The sequence below is a fragment of the Centropristis striata genome, chromosome 2, assembly GCF_030273125.1.
Source record: "Centropristis striata isolate RG_2023a ecotype Rhode Island chromosome 2, C.striata_1.0, whole genome shotgun sequence".
NCBI lineage: Eukaryota > Metazoa > Chordata > Actinopteri > Perciformes > Serranidae > Centropristis > Centropristis striata.
In genome coordinates, this window is record NC_081518.1 from 18908468 (window position 1) to 18935732 (window position 27265).

Sequence of the window (27265 nt, forward strand, 5' to 3'; positions counted from 1 at the left end):
CTATTTGCTTTGTAGTGCAGAATAGTTTATATCTATTAATGTTAAGTATGACTTACTCCATACCCAACTCACTAACAAGGTGCAGGAGCTACAGTGTAAATCTCCCTTTCTACTCAGTATAAATGCATATCAACAGAGCATGAACTCACTTCTTGAGCTCCTGCTCCAGTCGCTCTATGGTCTTCCTGCAGGAGTTCAGCTGACCGTCCAGGTAGCTCACCTGGGTTCAGGAAAAGGATTTAATCAAGGATTTTTTTCCTTACTGTACATTGCATTTTGTAAAAGATCGTCTGCTACTGATCTTTGATTTGACAAACCCATACCCTAGAACTGAATGAACTAAATGACAATAAACTGCAGCTGATTTTTCTTTCTCTCACATGTAACTGACCTGCTGCTCTTTGACCCCGAGGTCATGGACGGCCTTCTGACGGGCTTTCTCCAACGAGTCACACGACTCTACTAAAGACTGGTTCTCTCTTTTCAAAGCAGAGGTCTCAGAGCGTTCGCTGTCCGCCTGGGGAATCACAAACACAGATCATTAAGAAATTAGGACTGGGCGATATGGGCCAAAAGTCATATCACGATATATTTAGGCTGAATATCGATATACGATATATATCCCAATACTTTTATCGCAAAGTGAGATTAATGTTCAGTCAAAGTCAAATATGACATGTCACAAGTAAGTTTATTGAAACCGTTCATTTAAGTGAACATAAATACTGTATAACAACAGGAGAACCTTTTTTTTTAAAGAAATCAAAGCTCCATAAAGTGCACATTTAAATAAAAAATATCTTAAATAAAAGCTGCAGCTTGCCTGGAGCAAGGATCACAATGCAAATTTGAACTATATCGATATATGTGATATGGTGTAATTCCATATCAAGTTTAAAAATATAACGATACATCTTTTATAGCGATATATCGCCCAGCCCTATAAGAAATGATCATTTTCTTGTATTTTTTCCAAGTAGAATATCCATTTAATTATAACAGTAGATTGCAACAATAATTAGCCAAAGGGATTCAATAGTTGAATTCATCTGTTTCTTCAGTTCATTCCTTCTGAACACTGACCTTTTGTTTCTGTTTTTGCAAGGCAGCCTCCAAGGAGTCCAGCTGAAACTGTTTCTGGTTCCTGTCCTTCTTCAGTTTATCCAGCTGGACTTCCATCTCCTGGATCTTCTGCAGGGCTTTCCCTGGAAGTCCATCCTTCCACTCCTCCACCGCCCAGCTCATGTTTACAACCTGACTCAACACACAGCACCTTATGAGAAGCGGGAACAAAACTAATCTGCAAAAATGACTGGAAAACTTATTAATGGCACTATTATTAATAACGATAGGATAACTGCTATGTTCTACAATATGATGTCCTAACAAGAACACATCGGCTTAGTGCTAAATAATCAAAATCAGAAGTACTTTATCAATCAATCAATCAGACTTTATCTGTATAGCACTTTTCATACAAGAGAGATGCAACACAAAGTGCTTTACATAAAAAAGGAGAACATAATAATAATAATAATAATCATAACCAAACATAGAAACAAGCAAACAACCCTCCCCACCATCCTATTAAAAACAAAGCACAAACTGAGGAGAATCCATCTCAACATGGAGCAGTGAGGAAATACTGGAGGCAGCTTAGAAATTAATGAGATAAAATAAATTACAAAAAAAAGAAAGTAAGTTAAGATAAAATAAAATAAAAATAATAAAAAGTTAAAAAAGCTAGATTAAAAAAGATAAAAACAATAAATAAATAATTAAGAAGTAGAGCATGATAAAATGATATACTATATATATAGACTAATAAATAGTAGCAAATAAATAAAAGAAGATGTTATAAGACTAAGATGCATGAGGAGAAAAATCTCTAAAGAAATGGTTCAAGTAAAAGCCAAATTAAAAGGATAAGTCTTAAACTTGCTCTTAAAAATATGAACTATATTATATATATTTATTATTATTTATAATCGCGGGGTCTTTTATTCAGTTATGTTGCCAAACGGAAACACGTTGTTAAAACAAACAGAGCGACAGCTAATTAACTTTAACGGTAGCATGGCGGTATAGGCTACCTGGATTGATGCAGAACACATAATTAGTAACGTTAACGCCACATTAATTAATACCTTAGTTAAACCCTTATTTGTATACAGTCTATGGTTAAACCTTCAGTCATCTCTTACCAACGTTAGTTAGCTGCTATTACCTAACGTTACGCTACAGTTAACGTTAGCCGTTAACTTACGTTGCCATGTTTACGTTGCAATGTTATTAAATAGTGGAAATAAACACACGTCTGAAATATTATTTAGCTGTGATTTTATCGTTAATTTGAAGAATAGCGTAGGTGTTTCTTACGTTAGCCACAACGGTTTCTGATAGACTCAACCTACCGAGAGGTTGCTGAAAATATGGTTTTAGCAAACGTTCATTTTTTTAATTTTTAAGCAAAAATTTTGAATTAACGGGTGGCTTTTACAAACTGTGCTGTGAAATGGCTCATGTTAACGTTAATTTAAGGGCTCAAATGAATCTCCACAAGAGTTAAAACTGAAGAAAGCTGCACTTACTTTGGGCGCGACGCTCCTTTATCACATACACAAACTGTTTGGTTGTCCCCGGTGGAAAATTCAAACTAGCATCGGGCAAACCGCAATTCACTCAGCTCCACGCCTATTGGTTAGATTATGTGATGTCATTAAGACGACGCACATGATTGGTTCACCTCTGTCTCAACAGTGCCACCATGTGGTGTAACTGTGTATCACATGTCCTCCAAAGACAGACAGGCTTCCTCTGAAACCAGTCTGGACACAAGTCAAAGGTGTGGTCTGAGTTTAAAACAAGCAGCTCATGAGTCATGTGTGACACTCTTTCATACTGGAATTAAAATATCTAAGATCCTTACCTTGAACATGTATTAAGATTTGCACAGCTGACTAAGGAAAGTTATTTAAATTATCTCACAAGCTGGTCTGCCTGGTATGATGATTGTCTAAAACTGTTATATAGATATTGTATGATTGCATCACTTAATCCACGATGGTACCTTATGATGCTTGACCACATTGTAAATGTTTTATCTTTTTTTTTTTCATTATAGTTATACATCTTTATAAATATGTATCAGTGCTTAAAACTATGACTATAAAGTGCTATAAGCAATTTAAAGCATATTATAAAGATAATTATAATGCAATCTAGACATGGGCAAGTGTTACCATGTGTCTATTGACTTAACTGACTGTAGTACTCCTATTAATCTCTTCTTCTGCTGTTTCCAGATTTTAACCTGTCATAGGTGTGCAGCCTTGAGCTCAACTAAGACAGGTTGGACTCAATGAAGGATGCAGAAAGAAAAAAAAAACACAATTAGATAACTGATCTGACACGGAAAGTAATTTTTCTGGACCATTTATAATATATTTAATGGTATGGTATTTAATATAAAGGCTATTTGATTTGATTTGATATTTAACCAGGCAACAACAGCTTTTGGGGGGTATAAGTGCTTATGATAGGTTGACATTTTGTCTCAATTGTAAAATGGATAATGTATCTTAAGAGTCTTCCAGGGAAAGTAAGGGCTTTATAAAAGAAAAATAATTAGATACGTTTATCAAAGCACATGCCATACTGCCATTTATTGAGTTTCCACGGACATGATACAGAAAAATCAAAGGCTCAGCTTTAAGTTATGCATTCCAACAGAATAAACATTCATGCCTGATAAAGTAACAGCTCATTACAGAAATGGCCATCTGGGAGGTGTTTCATCTGGTTTAAAACATGCAGCATGAGTATGAATTTAGATTTTTTAACCCTTGTGTCATGGGTTTTCTTTTATGACATCAAAGAAACAGGAAAATAAATCATATGCATATTCTTAGAGCCTGGCCAGAAATAAAATGAAGAGATCTGGCAAACAGAGGGTTTATGGCTTGTGCAAACCAACTAATAAACCCTCATTTAATGTGTATTTTCTTTGTAAAAACATACACAAAAACAGGACAGAGTCGCCTGTAAGGCAGGCACCTTCTAGATGCATCTTTGCAGGTGACAAAAAGGGCCACCTGTGCAGGAGTTGCTACAAATATGAGCACAGGCAACTTAACAATGGGATATTTCTAACCCTCAGTAACCCACATTCATGTGGTGCATACAACTGCATCCATAGTAAACAAGAGGGGAAAGCTACAGGCATTAAGAAGAACAAAATAATGAGATCTGTGTCTGTAGTTCCTCTGGTGGTACACGGTGTGAAGACACTTTTCACTAACAGAAACTGGAAATGTGCTTACATATTTGCCATTTTGACATCATTTTGTCTCAAAAATTGTACAAAATTTGAGTGCAACAAGAACCCTTAAATAAGGCCCAGGTGATGATCTTGCCTTTGCCTCAACTTTTTAAAAGCCTTTTCACCCCCTGTATGCTTAGTCTTAGATGTCTAATGATTCTATATAAATGTCTGTATGATTGAGTCTGATCTACAGCAGAGAGAACACATGTATGTATGTTCTACAACCTGTAACTGCTCCTCTTCTTTCTCATGATATTTTTCTTGAGTGTTGAGTGCCTTGGTTAAAAAGAATGCTTCCTTAAAAAGTTGCCATGTTGTTACATGTTTCTATAAATGATCTGTCTCTTCAGCTTACAAGAGTCAAAACCAACTGTACTAAAGCAGATTAAAGGGAGATGCGCTTCCCTTTTTAATTAACATTGATTAACTGTTGATTATAAAATACAAGAGTGAATGAAATAAATGCGTATGGTGAGGATGATATCCCCTGCATGTAAAGGTGTGTCCTATCAATATTTACTGCATGTTAATATTCTGTCCACTGCTGCTAAGGTGATTTTATTCCCAGGGCAATGAATGACCATCTGGATTCACAATGCAAAGAGAAAACACTAAAAAAGGTACAATAATGCATCTCTTGACAAAAGGCAACAAAAGCTACAGTGTTGCACCTTTTTCCTGAGAGCAGAGGGGCTCTGATCCAGGATCACTGGTTAGCCATAGTACCAATGTCTTCAATGTGACTGAAGAGGGCAACCTGGTCTCAGATCAGCGCCCCTGTTTAAGGATACACTGTGAATAGAGAATTATAGCTGGTTCCTTGTCAGTTAAACCTGTGGCCCCTTTGGTCAACAAGCCTCATATGAAAAAAAAAGGTAAAACACACAACATAAATAAACAATAAAACATGCAACATTTTTTGTTTCTTCAACACGAGCAAAACGTTCTGTAAGACAAGCCAATCCAACCTCTGCCGAGTCATCAGGAATAGTTCTTTGCATTCTCTTCTCTATTTGCTACAGAGTCATTGATGCATGGTCAGTCATCATTATTTCACAGTCTAAAGAAGAATCAATGAAGCATCAAACTGTTGGATAGAATTAAAATGCATTGGCTGGGAAGAAGTGAAGTAGTAGTAGTAATGCCCTTCATAATAACTACACAAGTCCTCATTATGTAACAACTGCTCTGAAGCACAACTGCTGCTAAAGACATAGAAGGTGGTGAAACAGTGTGTTGATGGGCTCACAGAACACAGAGGATGATTTCAGTCACGCAAGGAAAGAGAAACTGGGCATTGGAGTATACGCAGCTGTCACATGAAGGCTTAGTATCTTCTAAAAGACAGCTTTAAAGGCAGTCTTAGAGTTTCTCTTTTTCTCGCTCTTTTTTAAATTTCAGCTTCAGCACACACACAAAGTATTTCAGTTACTTTTTCCATTCTAAACATTTTTACCCTAATTCGTCTGTGTGTAACTCCAGGGCTGACAGAGAGGGGGGTGCAGGAACAGGACACGGTCGTCCTCAGACACAATCTGCAGACAGTAGATGTGGAAAAAGAAGCTCTGCATGAAAACAATAGAGAAGGTGAGGACAAACGCAGAGCTAGAAGATGCATGGCATGCAGTTGTGAAGTGTGTTTTTGTTGCTTTCGGAGAAGTTTATTAATCCAGCTCCTTTCTTTTTAATCTTTTTGTTCCTCCTGCTGCTCCTCCATTACTTCTGCTCCTCAATTTCTCGCTTGACTTCAGCTACATAGTTGTGATCCTTCCCGTGAGCCACCTCCATGATGGCGACCGCCTGCAGAAAGAAAAGTATTGTTGAATCATTTATATCAGTCACTTTTTACTAGGGCCGGGACTTTAACGCGTTAATCAAGATTAATTAATTACACAAAAATTGACGCATTTTAATCGCACTTATTTTTGCACCGCGGAACGTTTCTCACTGGATGAGTTTCAGGCGGACCGATTATACTGGAGCACCAACTAGCGTTCATGAGTTCAGACAACAACAAACCACAGTGAACATGAAGGAAGAAGCTGATGAGAGCTCTTTGGTTGGCCCCGTGGATGATGGGACGTTTTGTTACAAAAAAACAACGGATGGAAGCGTCCACAAGAGCATGGTTGTGTTGCTATGCAACAAGGAATTCACATATCACCGCAGCACATCCAGCCTCAAGTATCACCTCAATGCAAAACATATAGCAGCTAGCGGCTAGTGTGGTAGCTAGCGTGGATTGTGTTTTACTTAAAAAAACAAAGTATTATAGTTTACAGAAGGTCTACCTACCTATAGGCTACCTGAATTTATGAAATGTACTGTATTTCTAAATATGCTATTGCTACACTTAATGGCAAAAATTGCACTGGTCTGTTGGACTTAAACAAAAATAAACAATATTTTTGTTGCTTAAGCTTATGTATTCAGTCATTATTCAATGGTATACTAAAAACCCATGTGAAAAAATATTTATATGCGATTAAAATCTGATTAATTTCGATTAATTAATTACAAAGCCTCTAATTAATTCGATTCAGTCCCGGCCCTACTTTTTACACATCACTGATCTTCTGTTTGTTTTCTGCCTTCACTTTGCCACCTATTAATGAACCAGCTGAGCACATATGTGTAGACTCACCTTCTTCAGAGCTTTGACTCCTTGTGGCTTCTTCTCCAGCCCCAAATATAGACGTCCCAGTTTCAGATACATAGACGCCACATTCAGAGAGTAGGCTGGGTAGTGAACACTGTAGAGACAATATCATTTATACATCAGGCTAAGCATTGGATGCAAAAGGAAGCAAGGAATCTATAATTCATGTTACACTGGGTTTTGTTGTAGTGCTACAAAGTTTAAATGTACCAAGATGGGAGAGTACAACAACAAAAGATGAAAGATATGGTGTTGTGCACCATGGAGGGAAAATATGTTGAGGGTACACTAAAGGAACAAAACAACACACTTCATAGTAAAATAAGCCATACTGGATTTATAAAGTATGAAGTCAATAAATAATTTAAGAGCACTCTAAGCTGAAACAGCCAATTAAAACAAATTATTAAAAGACTAGATGGAATTTAAATCTTCCTGTGTTCAATAACTTTGACTTGACAAATTCAGAGGTCTCCAGAAAATCTCATTACAAAACTGGTGACTTTTTGACACAGCTTTAACATCCTGTGTACAGGGATTGTCTGACAGAGGTCCCAACTCAATCTCCACACTCACACACTATGTGCAGGTTTAGCTCAGGGCTGTCCCACTGTCAAGTGCATAGGGGCTCTTCTTAACAAGCCGGCCACCGGCTCGTTAGCAGCTCGTTAAGAGTAGTAAGAAGGAGTCGCTGGATTTGTCTCCAGTCGCTTTCTTGAAAAATAGTCCCTAAGGGGGTCTGAAAAGTTGCTAAATTCAGCAACAAAGTGGCTAAGTTGGAAACACTGCTTTGTTGACTTTTACAAATGGCGTGTGTTGTCATGTAGAGCAGTGATTCCCAACCGGGGGGGCCCGACCCCCCAAGGGCGGTGACAAGAAAAAGGTTGGGAACCACTGGTGTAGAGTACTACGTCACATTCTGCTTAGTGATCTATCCAATCAGTAAACAGGCTGTTTTCAGAGGAGAAAAAAAGACCCTGCTCTTTGACAGGGACTAAAAAAGTCCAGACAAAAGACTGCTCCGGACTGCTCATATTCAAATTAGGGGCATTTCGGCGAGTGAGACTTGCCTCATTCCGGGTATTGCCCGGTAGTGGAAACAGCCTACTGGTGACGTACAAAATGCTGCCCACAAAACGTACACAAACCAGGCATGGATGGTGAAGAGAGGACATTGTGAAGGAAGTTACCTGTAAGGCTGAATGATCTTTTCTCCGTAGGTCATAGCTCCGTCCCAGTCCTGCATGTAGAGACAGACACCCATGGCCTGATACATCATGTGCAGCATGTAGACGTTGGTGTCTGCAAATATAGCTCCCATCTTCTCCTGGCTGAGCTCACACATCTCCAGCAGCTCACTAGGGGGTGCCACAGAGTCAAGGAATAATGAGAAAGAAGAGGCTGGGGGCCAAAGGTTGGCCTTGATAAAGAAACAAGACTGACTGACAGACAGACAGACAGACAGAGTGAACAAGAGATGGGCTGATAAACAGAGGAAGAGGATATTCTTGTAGTGTTTGGCTCTCCTGAACTCCTCGATGACATTCTTGGCATAACAGACCATGGTCCGGATCACCTCTGGCTCTGGAGGAGAACTCAGCTTCCTGATCTCCAACTTTGCTTTGTCCTTGAAAAAGATAGAAAGGAATGATGTTAGGGGTGTAACAATATATTGATCTGGATTAAGGGATGGATTCAATGATCAATGGTCCATTATCATTGATACGCATCATGAACACAAGCAGCGTGAGGCCGATAGTGACAGCAAGCAAAAGAGAAAATGAGGAACTTTACTCCCCTCTGAGAAATAAATCAACAGTGGGGAAATATTTACATTTCAGAGAAGTGACGGAAAAAAGAAGTCAGTAAAAAAAATAAAGAAAGAAAATGAAAGAAGAAAAAATAAAAAATTGTCAAATCAAATTGAAGTTGATTTTTCTGCTCGTTGATATAAATGTAACTGATTGAATGGAATCCTATCCTGGCAGACTTTGTGATATCGGCAAATATTGGATTGTTGTTCAGCGAATCAACATTATATTGTGTTTACACTCCTAAATGACATAAGGAACAGTACTACAGTAACATATCCTACACAAGATCATAGAAAGCTTCAGGGGAGTTATGTAGTCTAGAACAAAGCTACTTCATAACATTCTAACTAAAACAAACCATGTCCAAATTTCATATAATTAAAAACCAGTTCTGCCTGGCATCATATGATACTTATAGTGACACAATTAAAAGTTTATTTATTATCCCACATTGCAAAACACAATGGCAAAGTTTCCACCTTCCACACTATATATTATATATTGTACATATATTCATATGTAGTGTGGAATTAGGACACAACTACTTAGTTTGCTTGACATTGGAAAACACAATTAGAAGGAAGGCACGAATACAACAGAAATATTGGTTGTGTTGTTGGCACAGTGAGGACAGAACATCTCATATATATATATATATATATATATATATATATATTTATATATATTTTTTAATATTATCTTTTTTTAATTTATTTACTTATTTATTTTATCTATTTATTTTCTCTCTTTCTTTCCTCTTCCCCCCTCTTCTCGCGTTAGTGCTTCTTGCTTTGTTTGCCTATTTATTTTCATTGTGTTATACGTATAGGTGAGCCATGTTATGTAATTTATACATATATATGTTATATCATCTGACACACACACACACACACACACACACGCATGCAGTATGAGGGGCATTTTATGCCAGCACACTATACTAAAACGCGTGTACAGCGCCTATGCGATGACATCAAACGTCTAACGTGCGCGTGTAAATTCCATTCACTTTCAATGGACAGACAGGCGTCATGTAGGCGTCACGCAGACACTGTACACGCGTTGTTGCGCATACGCCTACGTGACGGCTGCGTGACGGGTGAACTACGCCTCAAATACGTGACATGAAGACCCGCGTGACTGTTAAGTACAATTCTACATAGGCGTACAAACACGCGTATTGCGAGTACACCAGATAACATGGGTGACGTGTGAAAAGTGCCACTAGCGAACGTAGCGGACGCCTGTGTGTGTGTGTAACGCGTGTACGCCTATAACAGCTCAGCTGTTACACAGAGTCTATCATCCCCATCCATCATCTTCATATGGTATTGTTTATAAGAAAGCAGAACTTATAGATGAACTCCAAGCCCCCACAGAGCTGTCAGGATATTTCTATTATTTTCAGGCCCATTTTTATTTTCTTGTTAACGAAATCTCTCTCTCTCTCTCTCTCCCTCTCTCCCTCTCTCCCTCTCTCTCTCTGAATGATATCGAATTGATATTTAATGATAGCAAGGGTAAAAAAGGGATAATTAAAATAATTTCAGCTACTTAAAAAATAGTAGGCTAATAGTAAAGTGCGACGCTCACAGCCAGTTCCCAGCTTTGCGCGCGGACATACAGTTCATTACGCACCAGCTGTAATTAGGTAGGTTTACCTGCCTGCAGACGCAGTAATCGCTGTCACCCCTGAATATTAAGTAGCCATGCGGACCTATCTAATGAATATTCAGTAGCCATGTGGACAGCAGTCCACAATATGATTCCATCGGACCTTATATCTACACTGTTTAACCCAATTCGGCACTTATGCACAGATCCATTATGTTTTACAGATATTTGTAGTTAGCTAATAAGGTAAAACATTTTGTTTAAGCTGCATTTTGCTGACTTTCACTCCTAAAACAGGCTAATTAAGCCTCCGGTTTTGGCCGGAAAAACGTTAAGTTTATCTGGTATGTACGAGATAGTCTTTCTCTTCATCTATAAGTTATGCTTTCTTATAAACAATACCATATGAAGCTGAGACTGTGTGTCAGTGGCGAAGGCAGAAATAATAAAACACTGCCTATATAACACAAGCTCTCCCAACAGAGCTCTATAAAGGCTGTACACAATACAACAGTAAAGACAAAACATGCGTATGGCTCTATCGTACGGCACAATAAATCATTTTATTGCACAAAGTGCCGACTACAGATGAACCCAAACAGTAGATAAGGTGTTAAGGAACAGCACAACATCAGACAGAATCCTCACATGAACGGCGATTGGTGTTTCAGTACCACGGACAGCTCATGCGTAACAGAACATGCGCATAGCCTACGGCAACAAGTTAGTGTGGAAACCATTAAGGACACAACACCGGCCTTTAATCTTTCTGTTGTCTCACGCCAGTGTTTACTGGTACTGTTTAAGGTTGAGCCGCCAGCCGTTGTGAGAAATAAAGCACGACGCGGTGCGAGCCGCAAACATAACGACCACCCGTCAACGAAGAGTTCCAGGGTGGTCACAAGGGCCGAGTTACAAATGCAATTATACATTTATTTCCTTTCTTACATACTTGTTTATATTTTTTGTAACAAAATATGTTTTTATCAAACTATGATGGCGAATTTTGAGTTTAACAGCCGCTTCGCTTCACAATTAAAGCAATCCATGTTTTACCAAGACAGACCTATTACACAGTTTAGGCTGTTTCAGTCTACCTAAATGCAATTTAAGTACACGACTCGGCTGATGCTTAATGAACTGTATGTCCAAGCGCATAAAATTACTCAAGAAGCATCCTTACTCATTGGACAGGTCCGCATGGCTACTTAATATTCAGTTTGTACATTACAGCTGATGCGTAATGAACTGTATGTCCAAGAGCGAACTGGGAACTGGCTGTGAGCGTCGCACTTTACTATTACTATTTTTAAGTAGCTGAAATTATTTTAATTATCCCTTTCACACTTGCTATCATTAAATATCATCAAGAAAATAAAAACGGGCCTGAAAATAATAGAAATATCCTGACAGCTCTGTTGGGGCTTGGAGTTCATCTATAAATTCTGCTTTCACAATCCCGTATGAAGCTGAGACTCTGTGTAACAGCTGAACTGTTATAGGCGTACACGCGTTACACACACACACACACACACACACACACAGGCGTCCGCTACGTTCGCTGGTGGCACTTTTCACCCGTCACCCATGTTATCTGGTGTACTCGCAATACGCGTGTCTGTAAGCACGCCTATTAATCAGACTTTATGCTGGCACAGGCGACGCGTTTTAGGCGTTTAAGTATAGTGTGCTGGCATAAAATACCCCTGATACACGCACGCACGCACACGCGCACACACGCACAGTATGAGGGGCATTTTATGCCAGCACACTATACTAAAACGCGTGTACAGCGCCTATGCGATGACATCAAACGTCTAACGTGCGCGTGTAAATTCCATTCACTTTCAATGGACAGACAGGCGTCACGTAGGCGTCACGCAGCCGCTGTACACGCGTTGTTGCGCATACGCCTACGTGACGGCTGCGTGACGGGTGAACTACACCTCAAATACGTGACATGAAGACCCGCGTGACTGTTAAGTACAATTCTACATAGGCGTACAGACACGTGTAACGCGTACACACACACACAGGCGTCCACTACGTTCGCTCGTGGCACTTTTCACCCGTCACCCATGTTATCTGGTGTACTCGCAATACGCGTGTCTGTAAGCACGCCTATTAATCAGACTTTATGCTGGCACAGGCGACGCATTCTAGGCGTTTAAGTATAGTGTGCTGGCATAAAAAAACCCTCATAGCACACACGCACACGCGCGCACGCACACGCGCGCACGCCTCTGTGCAAATCGTTGTACATTTGTTTTTCTTTGTTGTTGTCTGCACTGTATGTCTGCTGTCTCTACTTGTGGTCCACATGGTGTAGTGTTTTTGTCCCTCATGTCACCTTGTTTGTTACGTCATTTCACCAATTAATAAAAAAAACAGTGTCAAAAGGTTAACAACATTCTATATAGAGCTGTGAAAAGCTTAAGGAAGGCGTATGAGCTTGAGAGAGACAGTACCTTAGACTTGCTGGTGCACTCAGTGCACTGACATGTGAAGAAGTAGGAATCTAACAGCCTCTCTCTCCTGTCCTCTGTAGGGTAGAGCAGGTCTATGTAGCTGTTAAACACCTACACACAGACAACAACCATCCAGCAGTCAAAAATAAAGAATAGAATATGCTTCTGGATTTATTCATGATTGTGGTCTCAAAATCTATTGCCACATTTTCACTGCATGGTAGGGCATAACTCCACTCAACTCCACTCAACGTTTTTTGGTTTTCCTTTAGCAAAAGTCATGAATAGTAGTTGGTAGCTGGCACTTATTTTGGTAGCTGCATAGTTAAGGTTCCAAAAGGAGCTGATACTAGATGATGGAGGTAAATAACCCTCTACCGTCAGTATCGACTGTAACTTACACAACTACTACTGACTGGGAGTATTGTCTTGAGTGGAAAACAAAATAGAGAAAAGGAGCTGATACATAAAGTAGGCACAAGTAGCTGCTAGATGAGCGGAGTGTTTACTCACCTCATCTCCAGGGTTTATCTCTTTGACAGCTCTGACCTCAGCCACAGTGCCTTTATAGGTCACTATAACATTAGGACTGCAGCTGTGATTCATCAGTGCTACACTACAAGGAAGAAAGGCAAGGAGGAGAAACAGACAAGTTGTGAGAAAATCATTACATTTAGCAGCTTTATGATGTTCTTGCTACACTCAGAAACAGCTGAGATATACACAGATAGAAATGGCAAATTAATGAAAGAGCAGAGGAGATAGATGACTTAGGTGGAGACGGAGGTGAGCAGACAGGAAATAGCATTTGTCATTTGATTTCATTTGTAACATGTTGATAAATACAGTCCTTTCCAACTTTATCAGTAGGGGGAAATACACAATGAATTAGAGATGATGATGTGTCGACCAAGCTTTTTATAGTTAACCAAAACTAATGAAATAACAAAAACTAGAATTGAAAAACATTTTTGTTAACTGAAATAAATATAAAAACGAGAGTTTTTAAAAAAAATTATAACTAACTGAAACTGTATTATGTGGTTACAAAACTAACTAAAGTTATAGTGAAAATGTCCTGTGTTTTCGTCTTTGTAAACTTTTTTCATACATAGTGTTTCTAATTCTCCACCGCTTAGTATGTGTATTTTTTCTTTGTAGGCTTCCGGGAGAGTTAAATTACCGTAATGACAAACTTCTCGAACTTCTCAGCTTTCAGAAAACATTGGAAATATGAAAATTCCGATAGCATAAACCGTTTAGTTATTATGGTAATTCGAAGTTTACCAAATTACTAAATACAATTTGCCCATGATATTACAAATCACTTTTTTTTTTGCAGTGGCGCTTAAAACTAAAACTAATAAAAATTAAACTAATACGAAGAACTAATTTAAGCTAACTGAATTTGAAAAGAGAAATTCACAACGAAATTAAAACTAAAACTAATGAAAAATCCCAAACTATTATAACCTTGGTGTTGACATGGACTACTTACTCGGCAAAAACAGCTGATCCCAAATGGGAGAGCTCTTCATCCTCTATGGTGAAACCATTACAGTTAACCTGGAGACAAAGAGGAGGAGGAGAGACAGGGCGAGAAAGAGAGAAGGGAAGACAGAATGGCAGAGTGAGCAATTTGATATTACAACTGGCCTCACCCTCTACTAACAGGTGACACCCCCACCCACTGAGGAGGAGGAAATCCGCTAGTGGAGATTAAATGTAGCTGTGAAATGAGAAGCCAAAGAGGCTGCTGGTGTTGCTTGGAGAGAAAGAGGACAGAAGCACTGACAGACAGATCACATTCAAGAGTTAAACAGACAGCACCAGTGGGTGTGTGTGATACAGATCCTGGTTTCAACATGTGCTTCAGTGTCTATCCACCAACAAGTGAAAGACAGCTGAGGATGATGTGAGAGGAGGAAGATAAAGAGAAGACAAGCATTAGGCATGTATGAGAATGAGTAGAATGCACGTGTATAGACTATATTTACACATTGTGTGCCTTCATCTTTTGTGTATGTTGCAATCCAGCATGTCCTTCTACTGGCTGAGAAAAGTCAATACCTTTCTTTGTGTCAGCAAAAAACCTCTAATGTTCTCCAAACAACCACACGACAGTAACAAAAACACACCCAACACAAGATCCTGGATCCTTCTAGGGACATTAGGGTTTCTCTAAGTGGATTTCTATGTGGAAAGGCTGTCGTGTTATCTAACTGTACCTGTGCAAATAGCTCAGTGAGAGCCTGATTGTCAGGAAGGTCGCTGATGTGTCTGGAGTAGAAGTGGTGCAGTGCTGCTATGTCCGTCTGGTTCATCTCGTCCTTCTCGCTGTCCATCTTATCTAAATCTGGAGAAGCAGTGGAAGAATTAGAGAGAAAGAACAAAGACAAAAAGGAACAGACAGAGTAAATGGTCCGAAGATTTTTAGTCTCTTTAAACCTGCAATGTGAAACTTTTGTCTTCTCCCCTTTTGCAGTAACAGTAATTACACAAACAGTCAACACATGCTTATCCCTCCCACCCCTGGGAGCATTCTCTTCAATTTTCCCACGGAAATAATTCTGAACACAAATTATGATATTCAACCAGGGCAAAGGAGCCAAGTGAGGAGAAGACGTGGCAGTGATTAACTGAGAGGAGGTGGGCTATGTGTCAACCTGCTGCTGGAGAGAAGCTCAGCTAGTATGCCTGTATCCATACGTTGAAGAAATGAGTAAGATAACTGAGACAGTTGGAAAGACAAGTATAGAATATAGTGAAATACAGAGAGCTTTCCCTGGCAGCCACAGACTTCATATAGCCTGAGTATACCCATGCTGCCTTGCACGCTTGATTTAATTTCAAACTGCAAGACAGCATGGTGTCCATGGCCAATTCTTAGCCCTGTTTTAGGAATCCAATCACAGAACGTGGAGGGACGGCAAGATGATGACGCATACTATTGGACAGATGGAAGCTTGTAGTTTTCTTATGGATCCAACATGGCTGCAGCAGACGCCAAGCTCTCTTTGGATCTAGCTGTAGACGGTGTTCTAGATAGTTTAGAGCCAAAGATTATTTTAAAAGAAGAACAACGTTTGGCTTTACACTCCTGTTTCACCACCAAAAATGATGTTTTAGCCTTAATGCTTCCGACAGGATTTGGCCAAAGCCTAATCTACCAACTAGCCCCGCTACCGCTCACTGCTGTAACGCCGAAGATCTCGCTACAAGCCGGGGGACAGCGGAGCCACCCAGAAACCCGCAGCAGCTCGTCTATTGACCATAAAAAAGGGGGAATAAGGTGTAAAAATAAATAATCTTGCAGAAAGCGAGAACTGGAGAAGCAAAGCAGCAAGCAACACTCTCTCACAGACACTCACACACACACACACACACACACACACACACACACACACTGACACACACCAACACACCCGGTAGACTGTGAGCTGAAACTATAGAGCAGCCAGAGTCAGAACATGCTGCAGAAAAACGTTGCAGAAGCAGAATTGCGCATTTTAGTCTTAAAGTAGAGTCTGGCTATGTAAACATCAATTTTTGTCGCTCTACATACGTCATCTGGTATAACTGATACGATTGGCTAAGAGCTATGTACAGACGCTTATGATAGACACTCGTAGCGCCCAATAGACAGTTCTGGAGGATCGTAAACCACGCCTCCTCTACAGAGAAATGAATAGGTGGTTTTCAGACTAATCTCATTTGTGATATAGTCTGGCCTTAGCCAGGCTAGGCTTCATTAGCATTGTGTGGACTTTTTCGGAAAGATGTGAAAAAGTTGCACACGCCAGCTTGAAGTGTTTGAAGAACTGCTTCCATTTTCAAGAACAGGGATTATTAAGACCAGCCAGGTAAAAACTAATCACCCTGGAACATCTGTATCTGATGAAGACAAGGCATGAGTGTATATAAAGTCTGCCATTCATCTAGGGTTCTGTGTTTTTACCACTCAGCATTTGTCAGTGTAGACTATACCTCTGCTATAGGCCATAAAACACCATTTGTCATTGTCAGTCACACACACAGACACAGACTGGTGGCAGCAGCTGCTAACTGATTTGTTGTGTGTGCATGAGAAACAGGTTTGAAGGTTAATTCTGTGACAATCCTCTGATGACACATCTGAGCCTGCAACAACAGCTCAGACTAATGATAATACCAAACGGAGCAGGGAAAACAGTTTGTGGCCACTTAAATGGAACACAGTCTGATATTAGCACTCTTCTATAAACTTACACTGTGTGCAAATGATAGAAATCTTATTCAATGTCTTTGCTCTTCTCTTATTTGTGGTTATGGGCTGACAAAGTATCTGGAGTACATATGTTAACATGTAAGAGCTTCTCAGTAACTCAACCCAAGGGCTACATGTGACACTGAGTAAAACTGACAACAATAAAATTAATAAATAAAAGCCAACAGGATAAACTAAAAACAGAGATAAAAGATAGCTTTTAAGTATTAATCATTGGTATTTACACTAAGGTTGGGACATTAGTCCAGATTAAAAGCTAGGTTAAAAAGACAGGTCTTTTATCTCAGTGCAATCAGTGTTCCACAGAAGAGGGTGGAGGATTTTGCCCAAGGGCACAGTAGCAGTAGGAACATGAAATTACAGCATCCAGAATCTTGGGATTTAAATCCCAGAGCTCTCAGACAGAAGGAGGACTGGAGGCTACAGCAGGGGATATTAATAGAGACACTGCTACAACTGCAGAGACACAGAAAAACCACACATGCACACACAGTGTAACTAAAAGTGAACACAAATGTAACTAAACACACATGCTCTCACACACACACACACACACACACGCACACACACCCACACACATACACACATGTCTACTTACGCGATTCGAACTCTTTGAGCAGTAGCAGCCGTTCTGAGGGGGTGCGCTCTGTCGTCACTCTCTGCAACATGACAGTTGTTTTAGTAAAATATTAAATAACTAGGGCCGGGACTCAATTAAAAAAATTAATCTAATTAATTAGAGGCTTTGTAATTAATTAATCAAATTTAATCGCATTTTAATCGCATATAAATATTTAACCCGAGAACAGTGAGAAGTATTTTTTTTCACATTTTAGTATACCATTGAATAATGACTGAATACATAAGCTTAAGCAACAAAAATATTGTTTATTTTTGTTCAAGTCCAACAGACCAGTGCAATTTTTGCCATTAAGTGTAGCAATAGCACATTTAGAAATATAGTACATTTCAGAAATTCAGGTAGCCTATAGGTAGGTAGACCTTCTGTAAACTATAATACTTTGGTTTTAGGGTCATAACTTGCACACAACCATGCTCTTATCAACGCTTCCATCCGTTGTTTTTTTGTAACAAAATGTCCCATCATCCATGGGGCCAACCAAATCGCTCTCATCAGCTTCTTCCTTCATGTTCACTGTGGTTTGTTGTTGTCTGAACTCATGAACGCTAGTTGGTGCTCCAGTATAATCGGTCCGCCTGAAACTCATCCAGTGAGAAACGTTCCGCGGTGCAAAAATAAGTGCAATTCAAATGCGTCAATTTTTCCCGGCCCTAATTAAAACACACTTTTTAATGAGCTCATAATGTGTTTAATATTTTCATAGATGATGTCCCTCTGAACAAGTCACCTTTCTGGACTGCATGAACAGCAAAGACATGACAGCCACGATACTGCTCAGACACTACTCATGCAAAAGTATACAAATGAAACTGAGATATGTTAATTTATAACAGCTGCTTCAGCGACTCACAACTGGTTTACTGCATAAACTAAGATTAAGTTACTCTACAATGACCTTATTATCAGGCAGCCATATATATTATTTGAATCTTTATCTTCGTTAAAATTTGTTTAAAAGGTTTTAAACTTTGTGTTTACTTTTCAGTCACTGAATTCATCATTCATCTGAAATCATTTCCATGTTGCTCCTTTCAGCCATCAGCTGTCAAATATAGGCAAAATGTAGGCTTTACCATGGGGTTATTACTAAGGCCGGGACTTTAACGCGTTAATAAAGATTAATTAATTACACAAAAATTAACGCGTTAAAAAAATTGACGCATTTTAATCACACTTATTTTTGCACCGCAGAACGTTTCTCACTGGATGAGTTTCAGGCGGACCGATTATACTGGAGCACCAACTAGCGTTCATGAGTTCAGACAACAACAAACCACAGTGAACATGAAGGAAGAAGCTGATGAGAGCGCTTTGGTTGGCCCCGTGGATGATGGGACATTTAGTTACAAAAAACCAACGGATGGAAGTGTCATTAAGAGCATGGTTGTGTTGCTGCTATGCAACAAGGAATTCACATATCACCGCAGCACATCCAGCCTCAAGTATCACCTCAATGCAAAACATATAGCAGCTAGCGGCTGCATTATAAGTATTATAGCTTACAGAAGGTCTACCTACCTATAGGCTACCTGAATTTATGAAATGTACTATATTTCTAAATATGCTATTGCTACACTTAATGGCCAAAATTGCACTGGTCTGTTGGACTTGAACAAAAATAAACAATATTTTTGTTGCTTAAGTTTATGTATTCAGTCATTATTCAATGGTATACTAAAAATCCATGTGAAAAAAAATACTTCTCACTGTTCTCAGGGCAAATATTTATATGCGATTAAAATGCGATTAATTTCGATTAATTAATTACAAAGCCTCTAATTAATTAGATTCATTATTTTAATCGAGTCCCAGCCCTAGGTATTACATATAGGCTATTTCTAAGAAATAGAAAATGCTATGTTATGATATATTTTGTTCACCAGATATGAAATGACCTATATTAGTACAGAAGATTGTGGCCATATGGCCCAGGTTAAACATTCCCTGCATAGACTCCATGCATTCATGTTGCTCCCAATTAAAAAACTAACCTAAAAACATCTCCTAATGTTGAAACATTTACCTGTTTCATGATGATTCGAGCCACCAGTCTGACCGTCTCTGATGGACACCAATTCTCCCCATAGGCACACATAGCAACACACTCCAGTTTATGCATGGGCCAATCTCCTCTCTGCAGAAACACACAAACAGAAAAAGACAGAAATAACATTTAGTTACCGTCCATCATAACAAGTTATCACATTTAACAAGACAGTACATGAGAGACAAACACATTAACACTACACTGCTCTACAAAGTCTAACTGCAGTAACTACGCAAAAGGTAAAACAGGAAAAACTGCTTGTAAGATTTTTAACGTGTTTTAACTGGCCAGCCAAATTGGTTATAGGTAGGTTAGTGATATGACTTATTTCTACATGTATTGATGATGCCATTTTATGCTCAAATCATGACGATTTATTTGACCTTTGACCCCCTCTCTCTAATAGTAATGCAGAAACAGAGAGCAGTAACTACAATGTTGTTGTCTTCTTTCAGCTTTTATATTTTGATTTCAGTGAATAAACATTTTCAATTTGATTTTCTTATGAGTGTATATAAGTGTTTAGCAACTCTATTCAAAGATTTGTCTATTTGAGACTTAATATTATAAAGTAATGTTATATTTTTGTGTTAATATCATTTTATCTCACTTTTTTACTTCATCACTATCTAGATAATAATCTCCCTATCAAATAAACTTACAATTTCTATTATTCTTGTCTTCACTATTCAACACAATGAAGAAATACAAGGCTACACTGTATCACACCGTCTGCTTTGGTTTTATGTTTAAATTTGTATATATATCCAAAGCAGATGGTGGTAAGTGAAGTTGGTTTTGAGTTGGATTTTGTAGTTACTGCACATTTTTTTTAATCATTATTTCTCTGTAATAAAGCAAAATTGAAACCTAAAACTTTGTCACAAGATAAAACAGACATCAAGGAGTTCATTTTTAGTTATAACTCAATTTCGAGCAAAATTGTAGTTACTGCAGTTAGACTTTGTAGGGCAGAATAGATTAAAATTATGTATTATCACAAAGCAAACCACTCATAAAATATTGGGTAAGACAAGAGAATAAAAATGCTCATCTTTTGTTCATCACTTGCTAAATTTTATTTTTTTCTGACAAAAACATTCAAATTATGGATGCACGATATTGGATGTTTTGCCTATATCCGATATGCCGATTTTCTACAACTCATTTAGCCGATTACCGATACCGATATTTTTTTCCAACTAATACCCACAATCAGGGCAAATATGGCCAATTTCCAAATTGACATAATAAGTAAACATAGCCTGTGTTCACTGGGAACATGTGAAAAGTGCAACTGTACAGCAATTAAACCCAAATTGAATAAAACTACATGTACCTTACAGACTGCTGCTTAAATTCAAATTTAACTTAAAGTTCAATATGTGACGACTCAATCTGCACTGTGCAAACAAAATCACAAAAAGTAGAAAAAATATAAGCAGCTTCAGTCCCTAATCAGAACATAAATAAACAGGTGGGCTCAAACTACACTGCACAATTCTATGAGCTACAACAAGGTCCAACAGAGAGGTGATGTCACCCCATTATTTCATCACTTTATTATGTCGGCGGACAGAAAAACACAAAAAAAGTAGAAAGCACTCTTACCTGACAGTCTACATTGCAGTAGTAGGCCTGCTTACATTTGCCACACTTAAACAAGTCTTCCCTCCTGTAAGACATGAAGACACATTACTCTACTACACTGTGATCAGTGCACGGGTGGAATATGTTGTCAGCATGAACAGTATTCAACATCTGAGAAGACATTTTGATCGGATGCGTTTCAGATCGTTTTATACTAGCATAATTCTTATCTAACAATATGTCGATGTTGTTTTTTTATTTCATGGTTAAACTGATGAATGAGAAAGTCTTGCAGGTTTGTTTTAGTACTTGGATGAAAAGATGCATATCACACACGCTCAGGCACAGACAGACTACTTCTTACTAGGGTTGTCACGAAGATTTTCAACTTGATACCAATACTCGGGAAAATATTCTATACTCGATAACATTTGATACCAAGGATAAAAACAACCAAAATTTACCAGCAATATTTTTAACAACAAGAAAAACGCAACATGTAGAAATTAATAGAACCACAGGTTGAATATTTATGATAAAAAACAGTTGTGGAAAAAGAAACTGCAACTATGATAACAAGCTTCAGGTCTGAGGTAGTGCAAAAAATAAATACAATAAACAATAACAATTAGAACAATATTTTGGATGCTGTGCACAATATTAGGCAAGCTTGATAAGTCGACTTTTCTCTGCTTCATTCCGGGACTTCAAAAGAGAAAATAACACTTTTCATCGATACTTTTGAAAATGAGTATTGTATCCGGATACAATGTTTTAGTATTGATACTTTTTTCAGTATCGATACTTTTGACTACCCTACTCCTTACACATTTCAATAAGACTTTACAAATAAATTACAAGCCATTTCTAACATTTCCAGCCAAATTTGAAACAAAAAAGTGTTCTTTTGCAAAACAAAAGTAATCAATATCAATATTACAGCAAGAGACACACTCATATAAAGTGTTTCTGACATCCTTACACAACCCAGCCCCCACGATAAACACATGCACCCCTGGCCTTCTCTTCTCCTGGCTCCTCCTCTCTTTGGACACATGGACAACTATATTTAGCTCCCTAACCTTTTCCTGCTCTACAAACCTTAACAGCAGCTCAAGTGTGAGGGTGAGTGTAGAGCTCATTTAACTGTAAAAAGTCTCATAAAGAGCATGAGCTCTCAACAGGACAAGTAGTAGAGAGCTGAATGTTAACCTGTCCTATGTTTTTAACACAATAAACCTACACACACACACCTACACATGTCAATACTCTCAATATAAAAGTTGTAGACTGCCCTTTTAACCACTCCACATCCTACACACAGACAGGAGGGAAAAAAACTACCAATAAATGACTCAAATTCATGTTCAGATGATACATGAGGGAAAGTTTAAACCCAAAAATAACAGATACAGACTCTGATATCAGAAGACTGCAGGTTTCTCTTTCTGCTGTTTAGGCACATAAAAACATGTGTACAATTAGTTAAAGATAAGATAAAGCTTTAATTTTATTCATTTATTTTATGTTTTGTTGTACAGTGACTTGGATATTTTGAAAGGTGCTTATAAATAAAATGGATTATTATTAATTATTCCCTGAGGGAAATTCAGCTGAGGTACAGGTCACAGTAAAGGGCCGAACCAAGTTAATACTAATATTCATTCATTCATTCATTACCATTAACCGCTTATCCGCAATCGGGTCGCGGGGTTAATACTAATAAATAAATAAAATGTTTTATATAATTTTAATAAGGGCCGGGACTGGATTAAGAAAATGTATCTAATTAATTAGAGGCTTTGTAATTAATTAATTAATTAATCAAAATTAATCGCATTTTAATCGCATATAAATATTTGACCTGAGAACAGTGAGAAGTAATTTTTTTCACATGGATTTTTAGTATACCATTGAATAATGACTGAATACATAAGCTTAAGCAACAAAAATATTGTTTATTTTTGTTCAAGTCCAACAGACCAGTGCAATTTTTGCCATTAAGTGTAGCAATAGCATATTTAGAAATATAGTACATTTCATAAATTCAGGTAGCCTATAGGTAGGTAGACCTTCTGTAAACTAGAATACTTTGGTTTTAGGGTCCTAACTTGCACACAACCATGCTCTTATCGATGCTTCCATTCGTTCGTTTTTTGTAACAAAATTTCCCATCCATTTTCTTAAGGCGTTCATTTTTGTGTAATTAATTAATCTTAATTGACGCGTTAAAGTCCCGGCCCTAATTTTAATATAATGAATAGTACAATTGGGAATATAAATAATAAGCCCAACGCTGAGCAGCTGGTGTGAAATATCTGTTCTGGATCTCTGGACAAGTGAATGAGAGAACATATGTATAGTCTATCAATAAATATGAACATGTACATAAATATGTAATAAATATAAACATTTACAATCTGCAAATAAAAACTTTCGGTTCATCACTAGGGGTAAATGTGCATCTACGACTGAGAATATATCAGGATTTGAACACCATTTTAACAGTTAAATTCAAGCACATTTCAAAGTAAATAAAGCTAAACTTTCCAGACTCAGACTGGCCTTTATCATCACACATAAATTGTTACTTTAAGTAAAACTGCAAAAAAAACAACACATTTTCAGATGTACATTGTAATTTTGTTTTTGTTTTTCCAGCTGCTCAAATAATTTGATTGTTTTGATCATGATAGTTTTATGCTTGCTAATTTCCAGAGTTAGGGATCAACATACCATAATCAAGAACTTCCATTTTTCTATCAAATATAACAGCAGGAGAATGTATTCCACATATTTAGAGATTTTAAGTTTATCCCATAAGAACCCAGACCCAGTAATCCTTAAAATAAAATTATGGGGGATATAACACAGACCAAGTGGACCACATATAACACATTTATGATGTTTTTTTTTAAAATACTACCCCTAAATGTCAAAGATCTGTGATGTGATATGTCACATTGGGCGTTTATGGTATTTATTTTTATGATATTTCTTATTTTAATATAAATAAACTAGACACCTTTTCTGCTTACAGAAACACAAATTTGCCTTTTCTTTGCATCTCCACAACATATATCAAAATTGTGACATTAATATTGCTGTTTAACAACAAATTCTTTTTCAGATTTGTTTTTAAGTAACAAAATAATAACAAATCAATAATAAATAAAAACAAATAACAAACCCTAATAGGGTTAAATGCAATACAGGACACCCTATTAACGGATTAGACTTGTCAAATGGGCTTAAAATTAGCCTAGTAACAAAAAAATAAGCTTTTTGAAATTAGCTACTTTTTTAGATTTCGGTTTCCAGTCACACACATATTTTGGAGAAGTCACTTCTTGACACATCAGGGTGTTGAATATGTGTCAATTAGGGATTTAATGAGTTAAGGTGAAGCATAAAGCTGAATATGGGAGATTCAAAAAGATTTAAAGTGTTACAACAGTGTCACCGTGGGTTCTTATGGGTTATGTTAGTGACTGTGGAGATTAAGCACCAGATAATATTCAAAAGCATTTTTCAACGAGTATCTTAAAATGTACATTTTCCAAACCTTTAATTAGGGTTGTCACGATACTAAGATTTTCAACTTGATACCGATACTCAGGAAAATATTCGATACTCAATACAATTTTTTGATACCACCAGGATAAAAACAGAGTCCCCAAAATTTAACAGAAATATTTTTAACAACAAGCAACATGTAAAAATTAACAGATCCACAGGTTAAATATTTATGATAAAAAAGCAGGTGTGCAAAAAGAAACTGCAACTATGATAACAAGCTTCAGGTCTGAGGTAGTGCAAAAAATAAATAAATACAATAAACTAACAATTAGAACAATATTTTGGATGCTGTGCACAATATTAGGCAAGCTTGATGAGTCGACTTTTCTCTGCTTCATTCTGGGACTTCAAGAGAGAAAATAACACTTTTCATCGAAACTTTTGTAAATGAGTATCGTATCCGGATACAACGTTTTAGTATCCATACTTTTTTGAGTATCAATACTTTTGACAACCCTAGTATGACTATATGAATTAATTTATATATGAATGAATGAATGAATACATAAGTCCATGTGCAGGGTACATACAGGACTCAGTAGTTAACAGACAGTGCAGGTCTTAAAGGTCTCATGTGGGGTCAGGGCTTGATAGTGAGCCTCTGAGGAACACACAGTACTCTCTGTGTATGTATGTATGTGTGTGTGTGTGTGTGTGTGTGTGTGTGTGTGTGTGTACTGATGAGAGCTGACATGTCGCTATGACATGTGGAGGATATTGACCATCAGTGAAGTGTTTCAGTGAGCACACTACAGTCACTATGAGCAGCCTGTTTAACACTATGTGCTAGCATATTAATGGACTCGGTTAGGATTTAAGTCGCCTTTAAAAGAAGCATTAAAGCTGCTATATGTGAATTCCTCCATGTATTCTGGACTCCCTTGACTTCGCAGTGCTACAAACTAATGGTGCAGCGTCAGTCAGGTGAGCTGTCTCACTGCAATGACCCACTTCAGTGTGCAGCAGTGTGTCAGGTGTGTGTCCAGAGTTTACAGGCTAACCTAGCCGGGTGAGAGGTTAGCTAGCCCTCAAATTGACATATCTGTCGCTTTGTTGGGTTTTAAACTAGGCTAAAGATAAACAATAAGGCAGAGTGTTGTGAGCTAGGTGTCCGGAGGTGTGGTGTTACCTGGTGAAGCAGTGCTCGCAGTGCGCTCCCCTCTCATTCACCGTCAACACGTAGGCGTAGGCAGGGCAGGCGAACACCAGCTCCCCCACGGAGAAGTGCCTGAGCGCCCGCAGGCCTCGGCCCTGGCCCGGGCTGAGGAACCGCTCCGTCCCCTCTATGCCTTCGTTCTTCATGGCTGCTTGTGTTTACGGCTCCTCCGTCAGATAGACCGACCAGCACCTACCTGTCTGTCTCTCTGTCTGTCTCTCTGCTGAGACTGATCAGCTTCTGCCTCAGCCCGTCTTCTTCTCCGCTACTCGGTGTGTCCACTGTGGCTCCCAGCGCCCCCTGCTGGACAGACAACAGCACCGGGACACTGGTGTCCAATACAATAATTACTGAGGTAACCTGACTATTAATACTGTACTGCCCTACAGAGTCTAACTGTAGTAATTACGCAAAGGGTTACATTATTGGTAAAAAGTGTATCACATTATTGGGAAATGCACTTTATTACATAATCAGGTTTTATTACATTTTCAATGGACTCAAGTGCAGATTTTTATTACATTATCGGGGTTATTACATTATCTGGAATTTATTCGATTATCAGGCTCTACAAACCTGCTTTAAAGTTTTTTAACGTTTTTTTAACTGGCCAGCTAATTTGGTTACAGGTAGGTCAGTGATATGACATTTATTTCTATATGTGTTGATGATGTCGCTTTTATGCTCAAAAATCATGATCATTTATTTGACCTTTGACCCCAAAAATGTAGTTACTGCACTCTGGTTTTGCTGTAAAAGGTTCTGATAGTAATGAGTGCAATAATTATAATGTTGTTGTCTTCTTTCAGCTTTTATATTTTGTTTTCAGTGAATAAACATTTTCAATTTGATTTTGTTATGAATGAATGAATGAATGAATGAATGCTTTATTTTGGTTAAAAAAACAAAATAATAAAATCATGTTTTTACAAAAGAATCCTTTAGAAAGCAACCGAAAAAGGACTTGGCTGAAGCCCCAAGGCTTATTTTTGCCTCTCCTGTACCATCAATTATATACAATACATTAACTGGATAATTCACATCGTTACAAACCACATGATAGCTTAAACTGAAAAATCTAATTCAATCAAATTTCATTGTAAA

At 38.1% G+C, this 27265-nt stretch overlaps 2 protein-coding genes across 5 annotated transcripts in view; both read right to left on the bottom strand.

Moving 5' to 3' along the window:
• cenpf (centromere protein F) overlaps positions 1–2693 on the bottom strand; it is a 36850-nt gene extending 34157 nt beyond the window's left edge. For 3 of the 4 annotated variants that reach the window (XM_059357251.1, XM_059357250.1, XM_059357249.1), the window contains exons 1-4: positions 2592–2693; positions 1084–1254; positions 392–517; positions 150–220 (exon numbers count right to left, since the gene is read on the bottom strand). In XM_059357251.1, the coding sequence (XP_059213234.1) occupies positions 150–220; positions 392–517; positions 1084–1245 (359 nt within the window). In that variant the 5' untranslated portion in view covers positions 1246–1254; positions 2592–2693. The remainder of the gene's footprint in view (positions 1–149; positions 221–391; positions 518–1083; positions 1255–2591) is intronic. The other variant, XM_059357252.1, reaches the window with a different exon arrangement.
• A 943-nt stretch (positions 2694–3636) lies between these two features.
• Positions 3637–26410, bottom strand: smyd2a (SET and MYND domain containing 2a). The gene is made up of 12 exons (XM_059357311.1): positions 26135–26410; positions 21448–21511; positions 19813–19923; positions 17745–17805; positions 15108–15235; positions 14378–14445; positions 13393–13495; positions 12880–12990; positions 8490–8610; positions 8174–8348; positions 6969–7077; positions 3637–6124 (listed from the first exon to the last, which is right to left on the bottom strand). Exons 1-12 carry the CDS (start codon positions 26305–26307, stop codon positions 6041–6043), a joined length of 1308 nt encoding a protein of 435 aa, XP_059213294.1. The 5' UTR covers positions 26308–26410; the 3' UTR covers positions 3637–6040.
• Between the last annotated feature and the right edge of the window lie 855 nt (positions 26411–27265).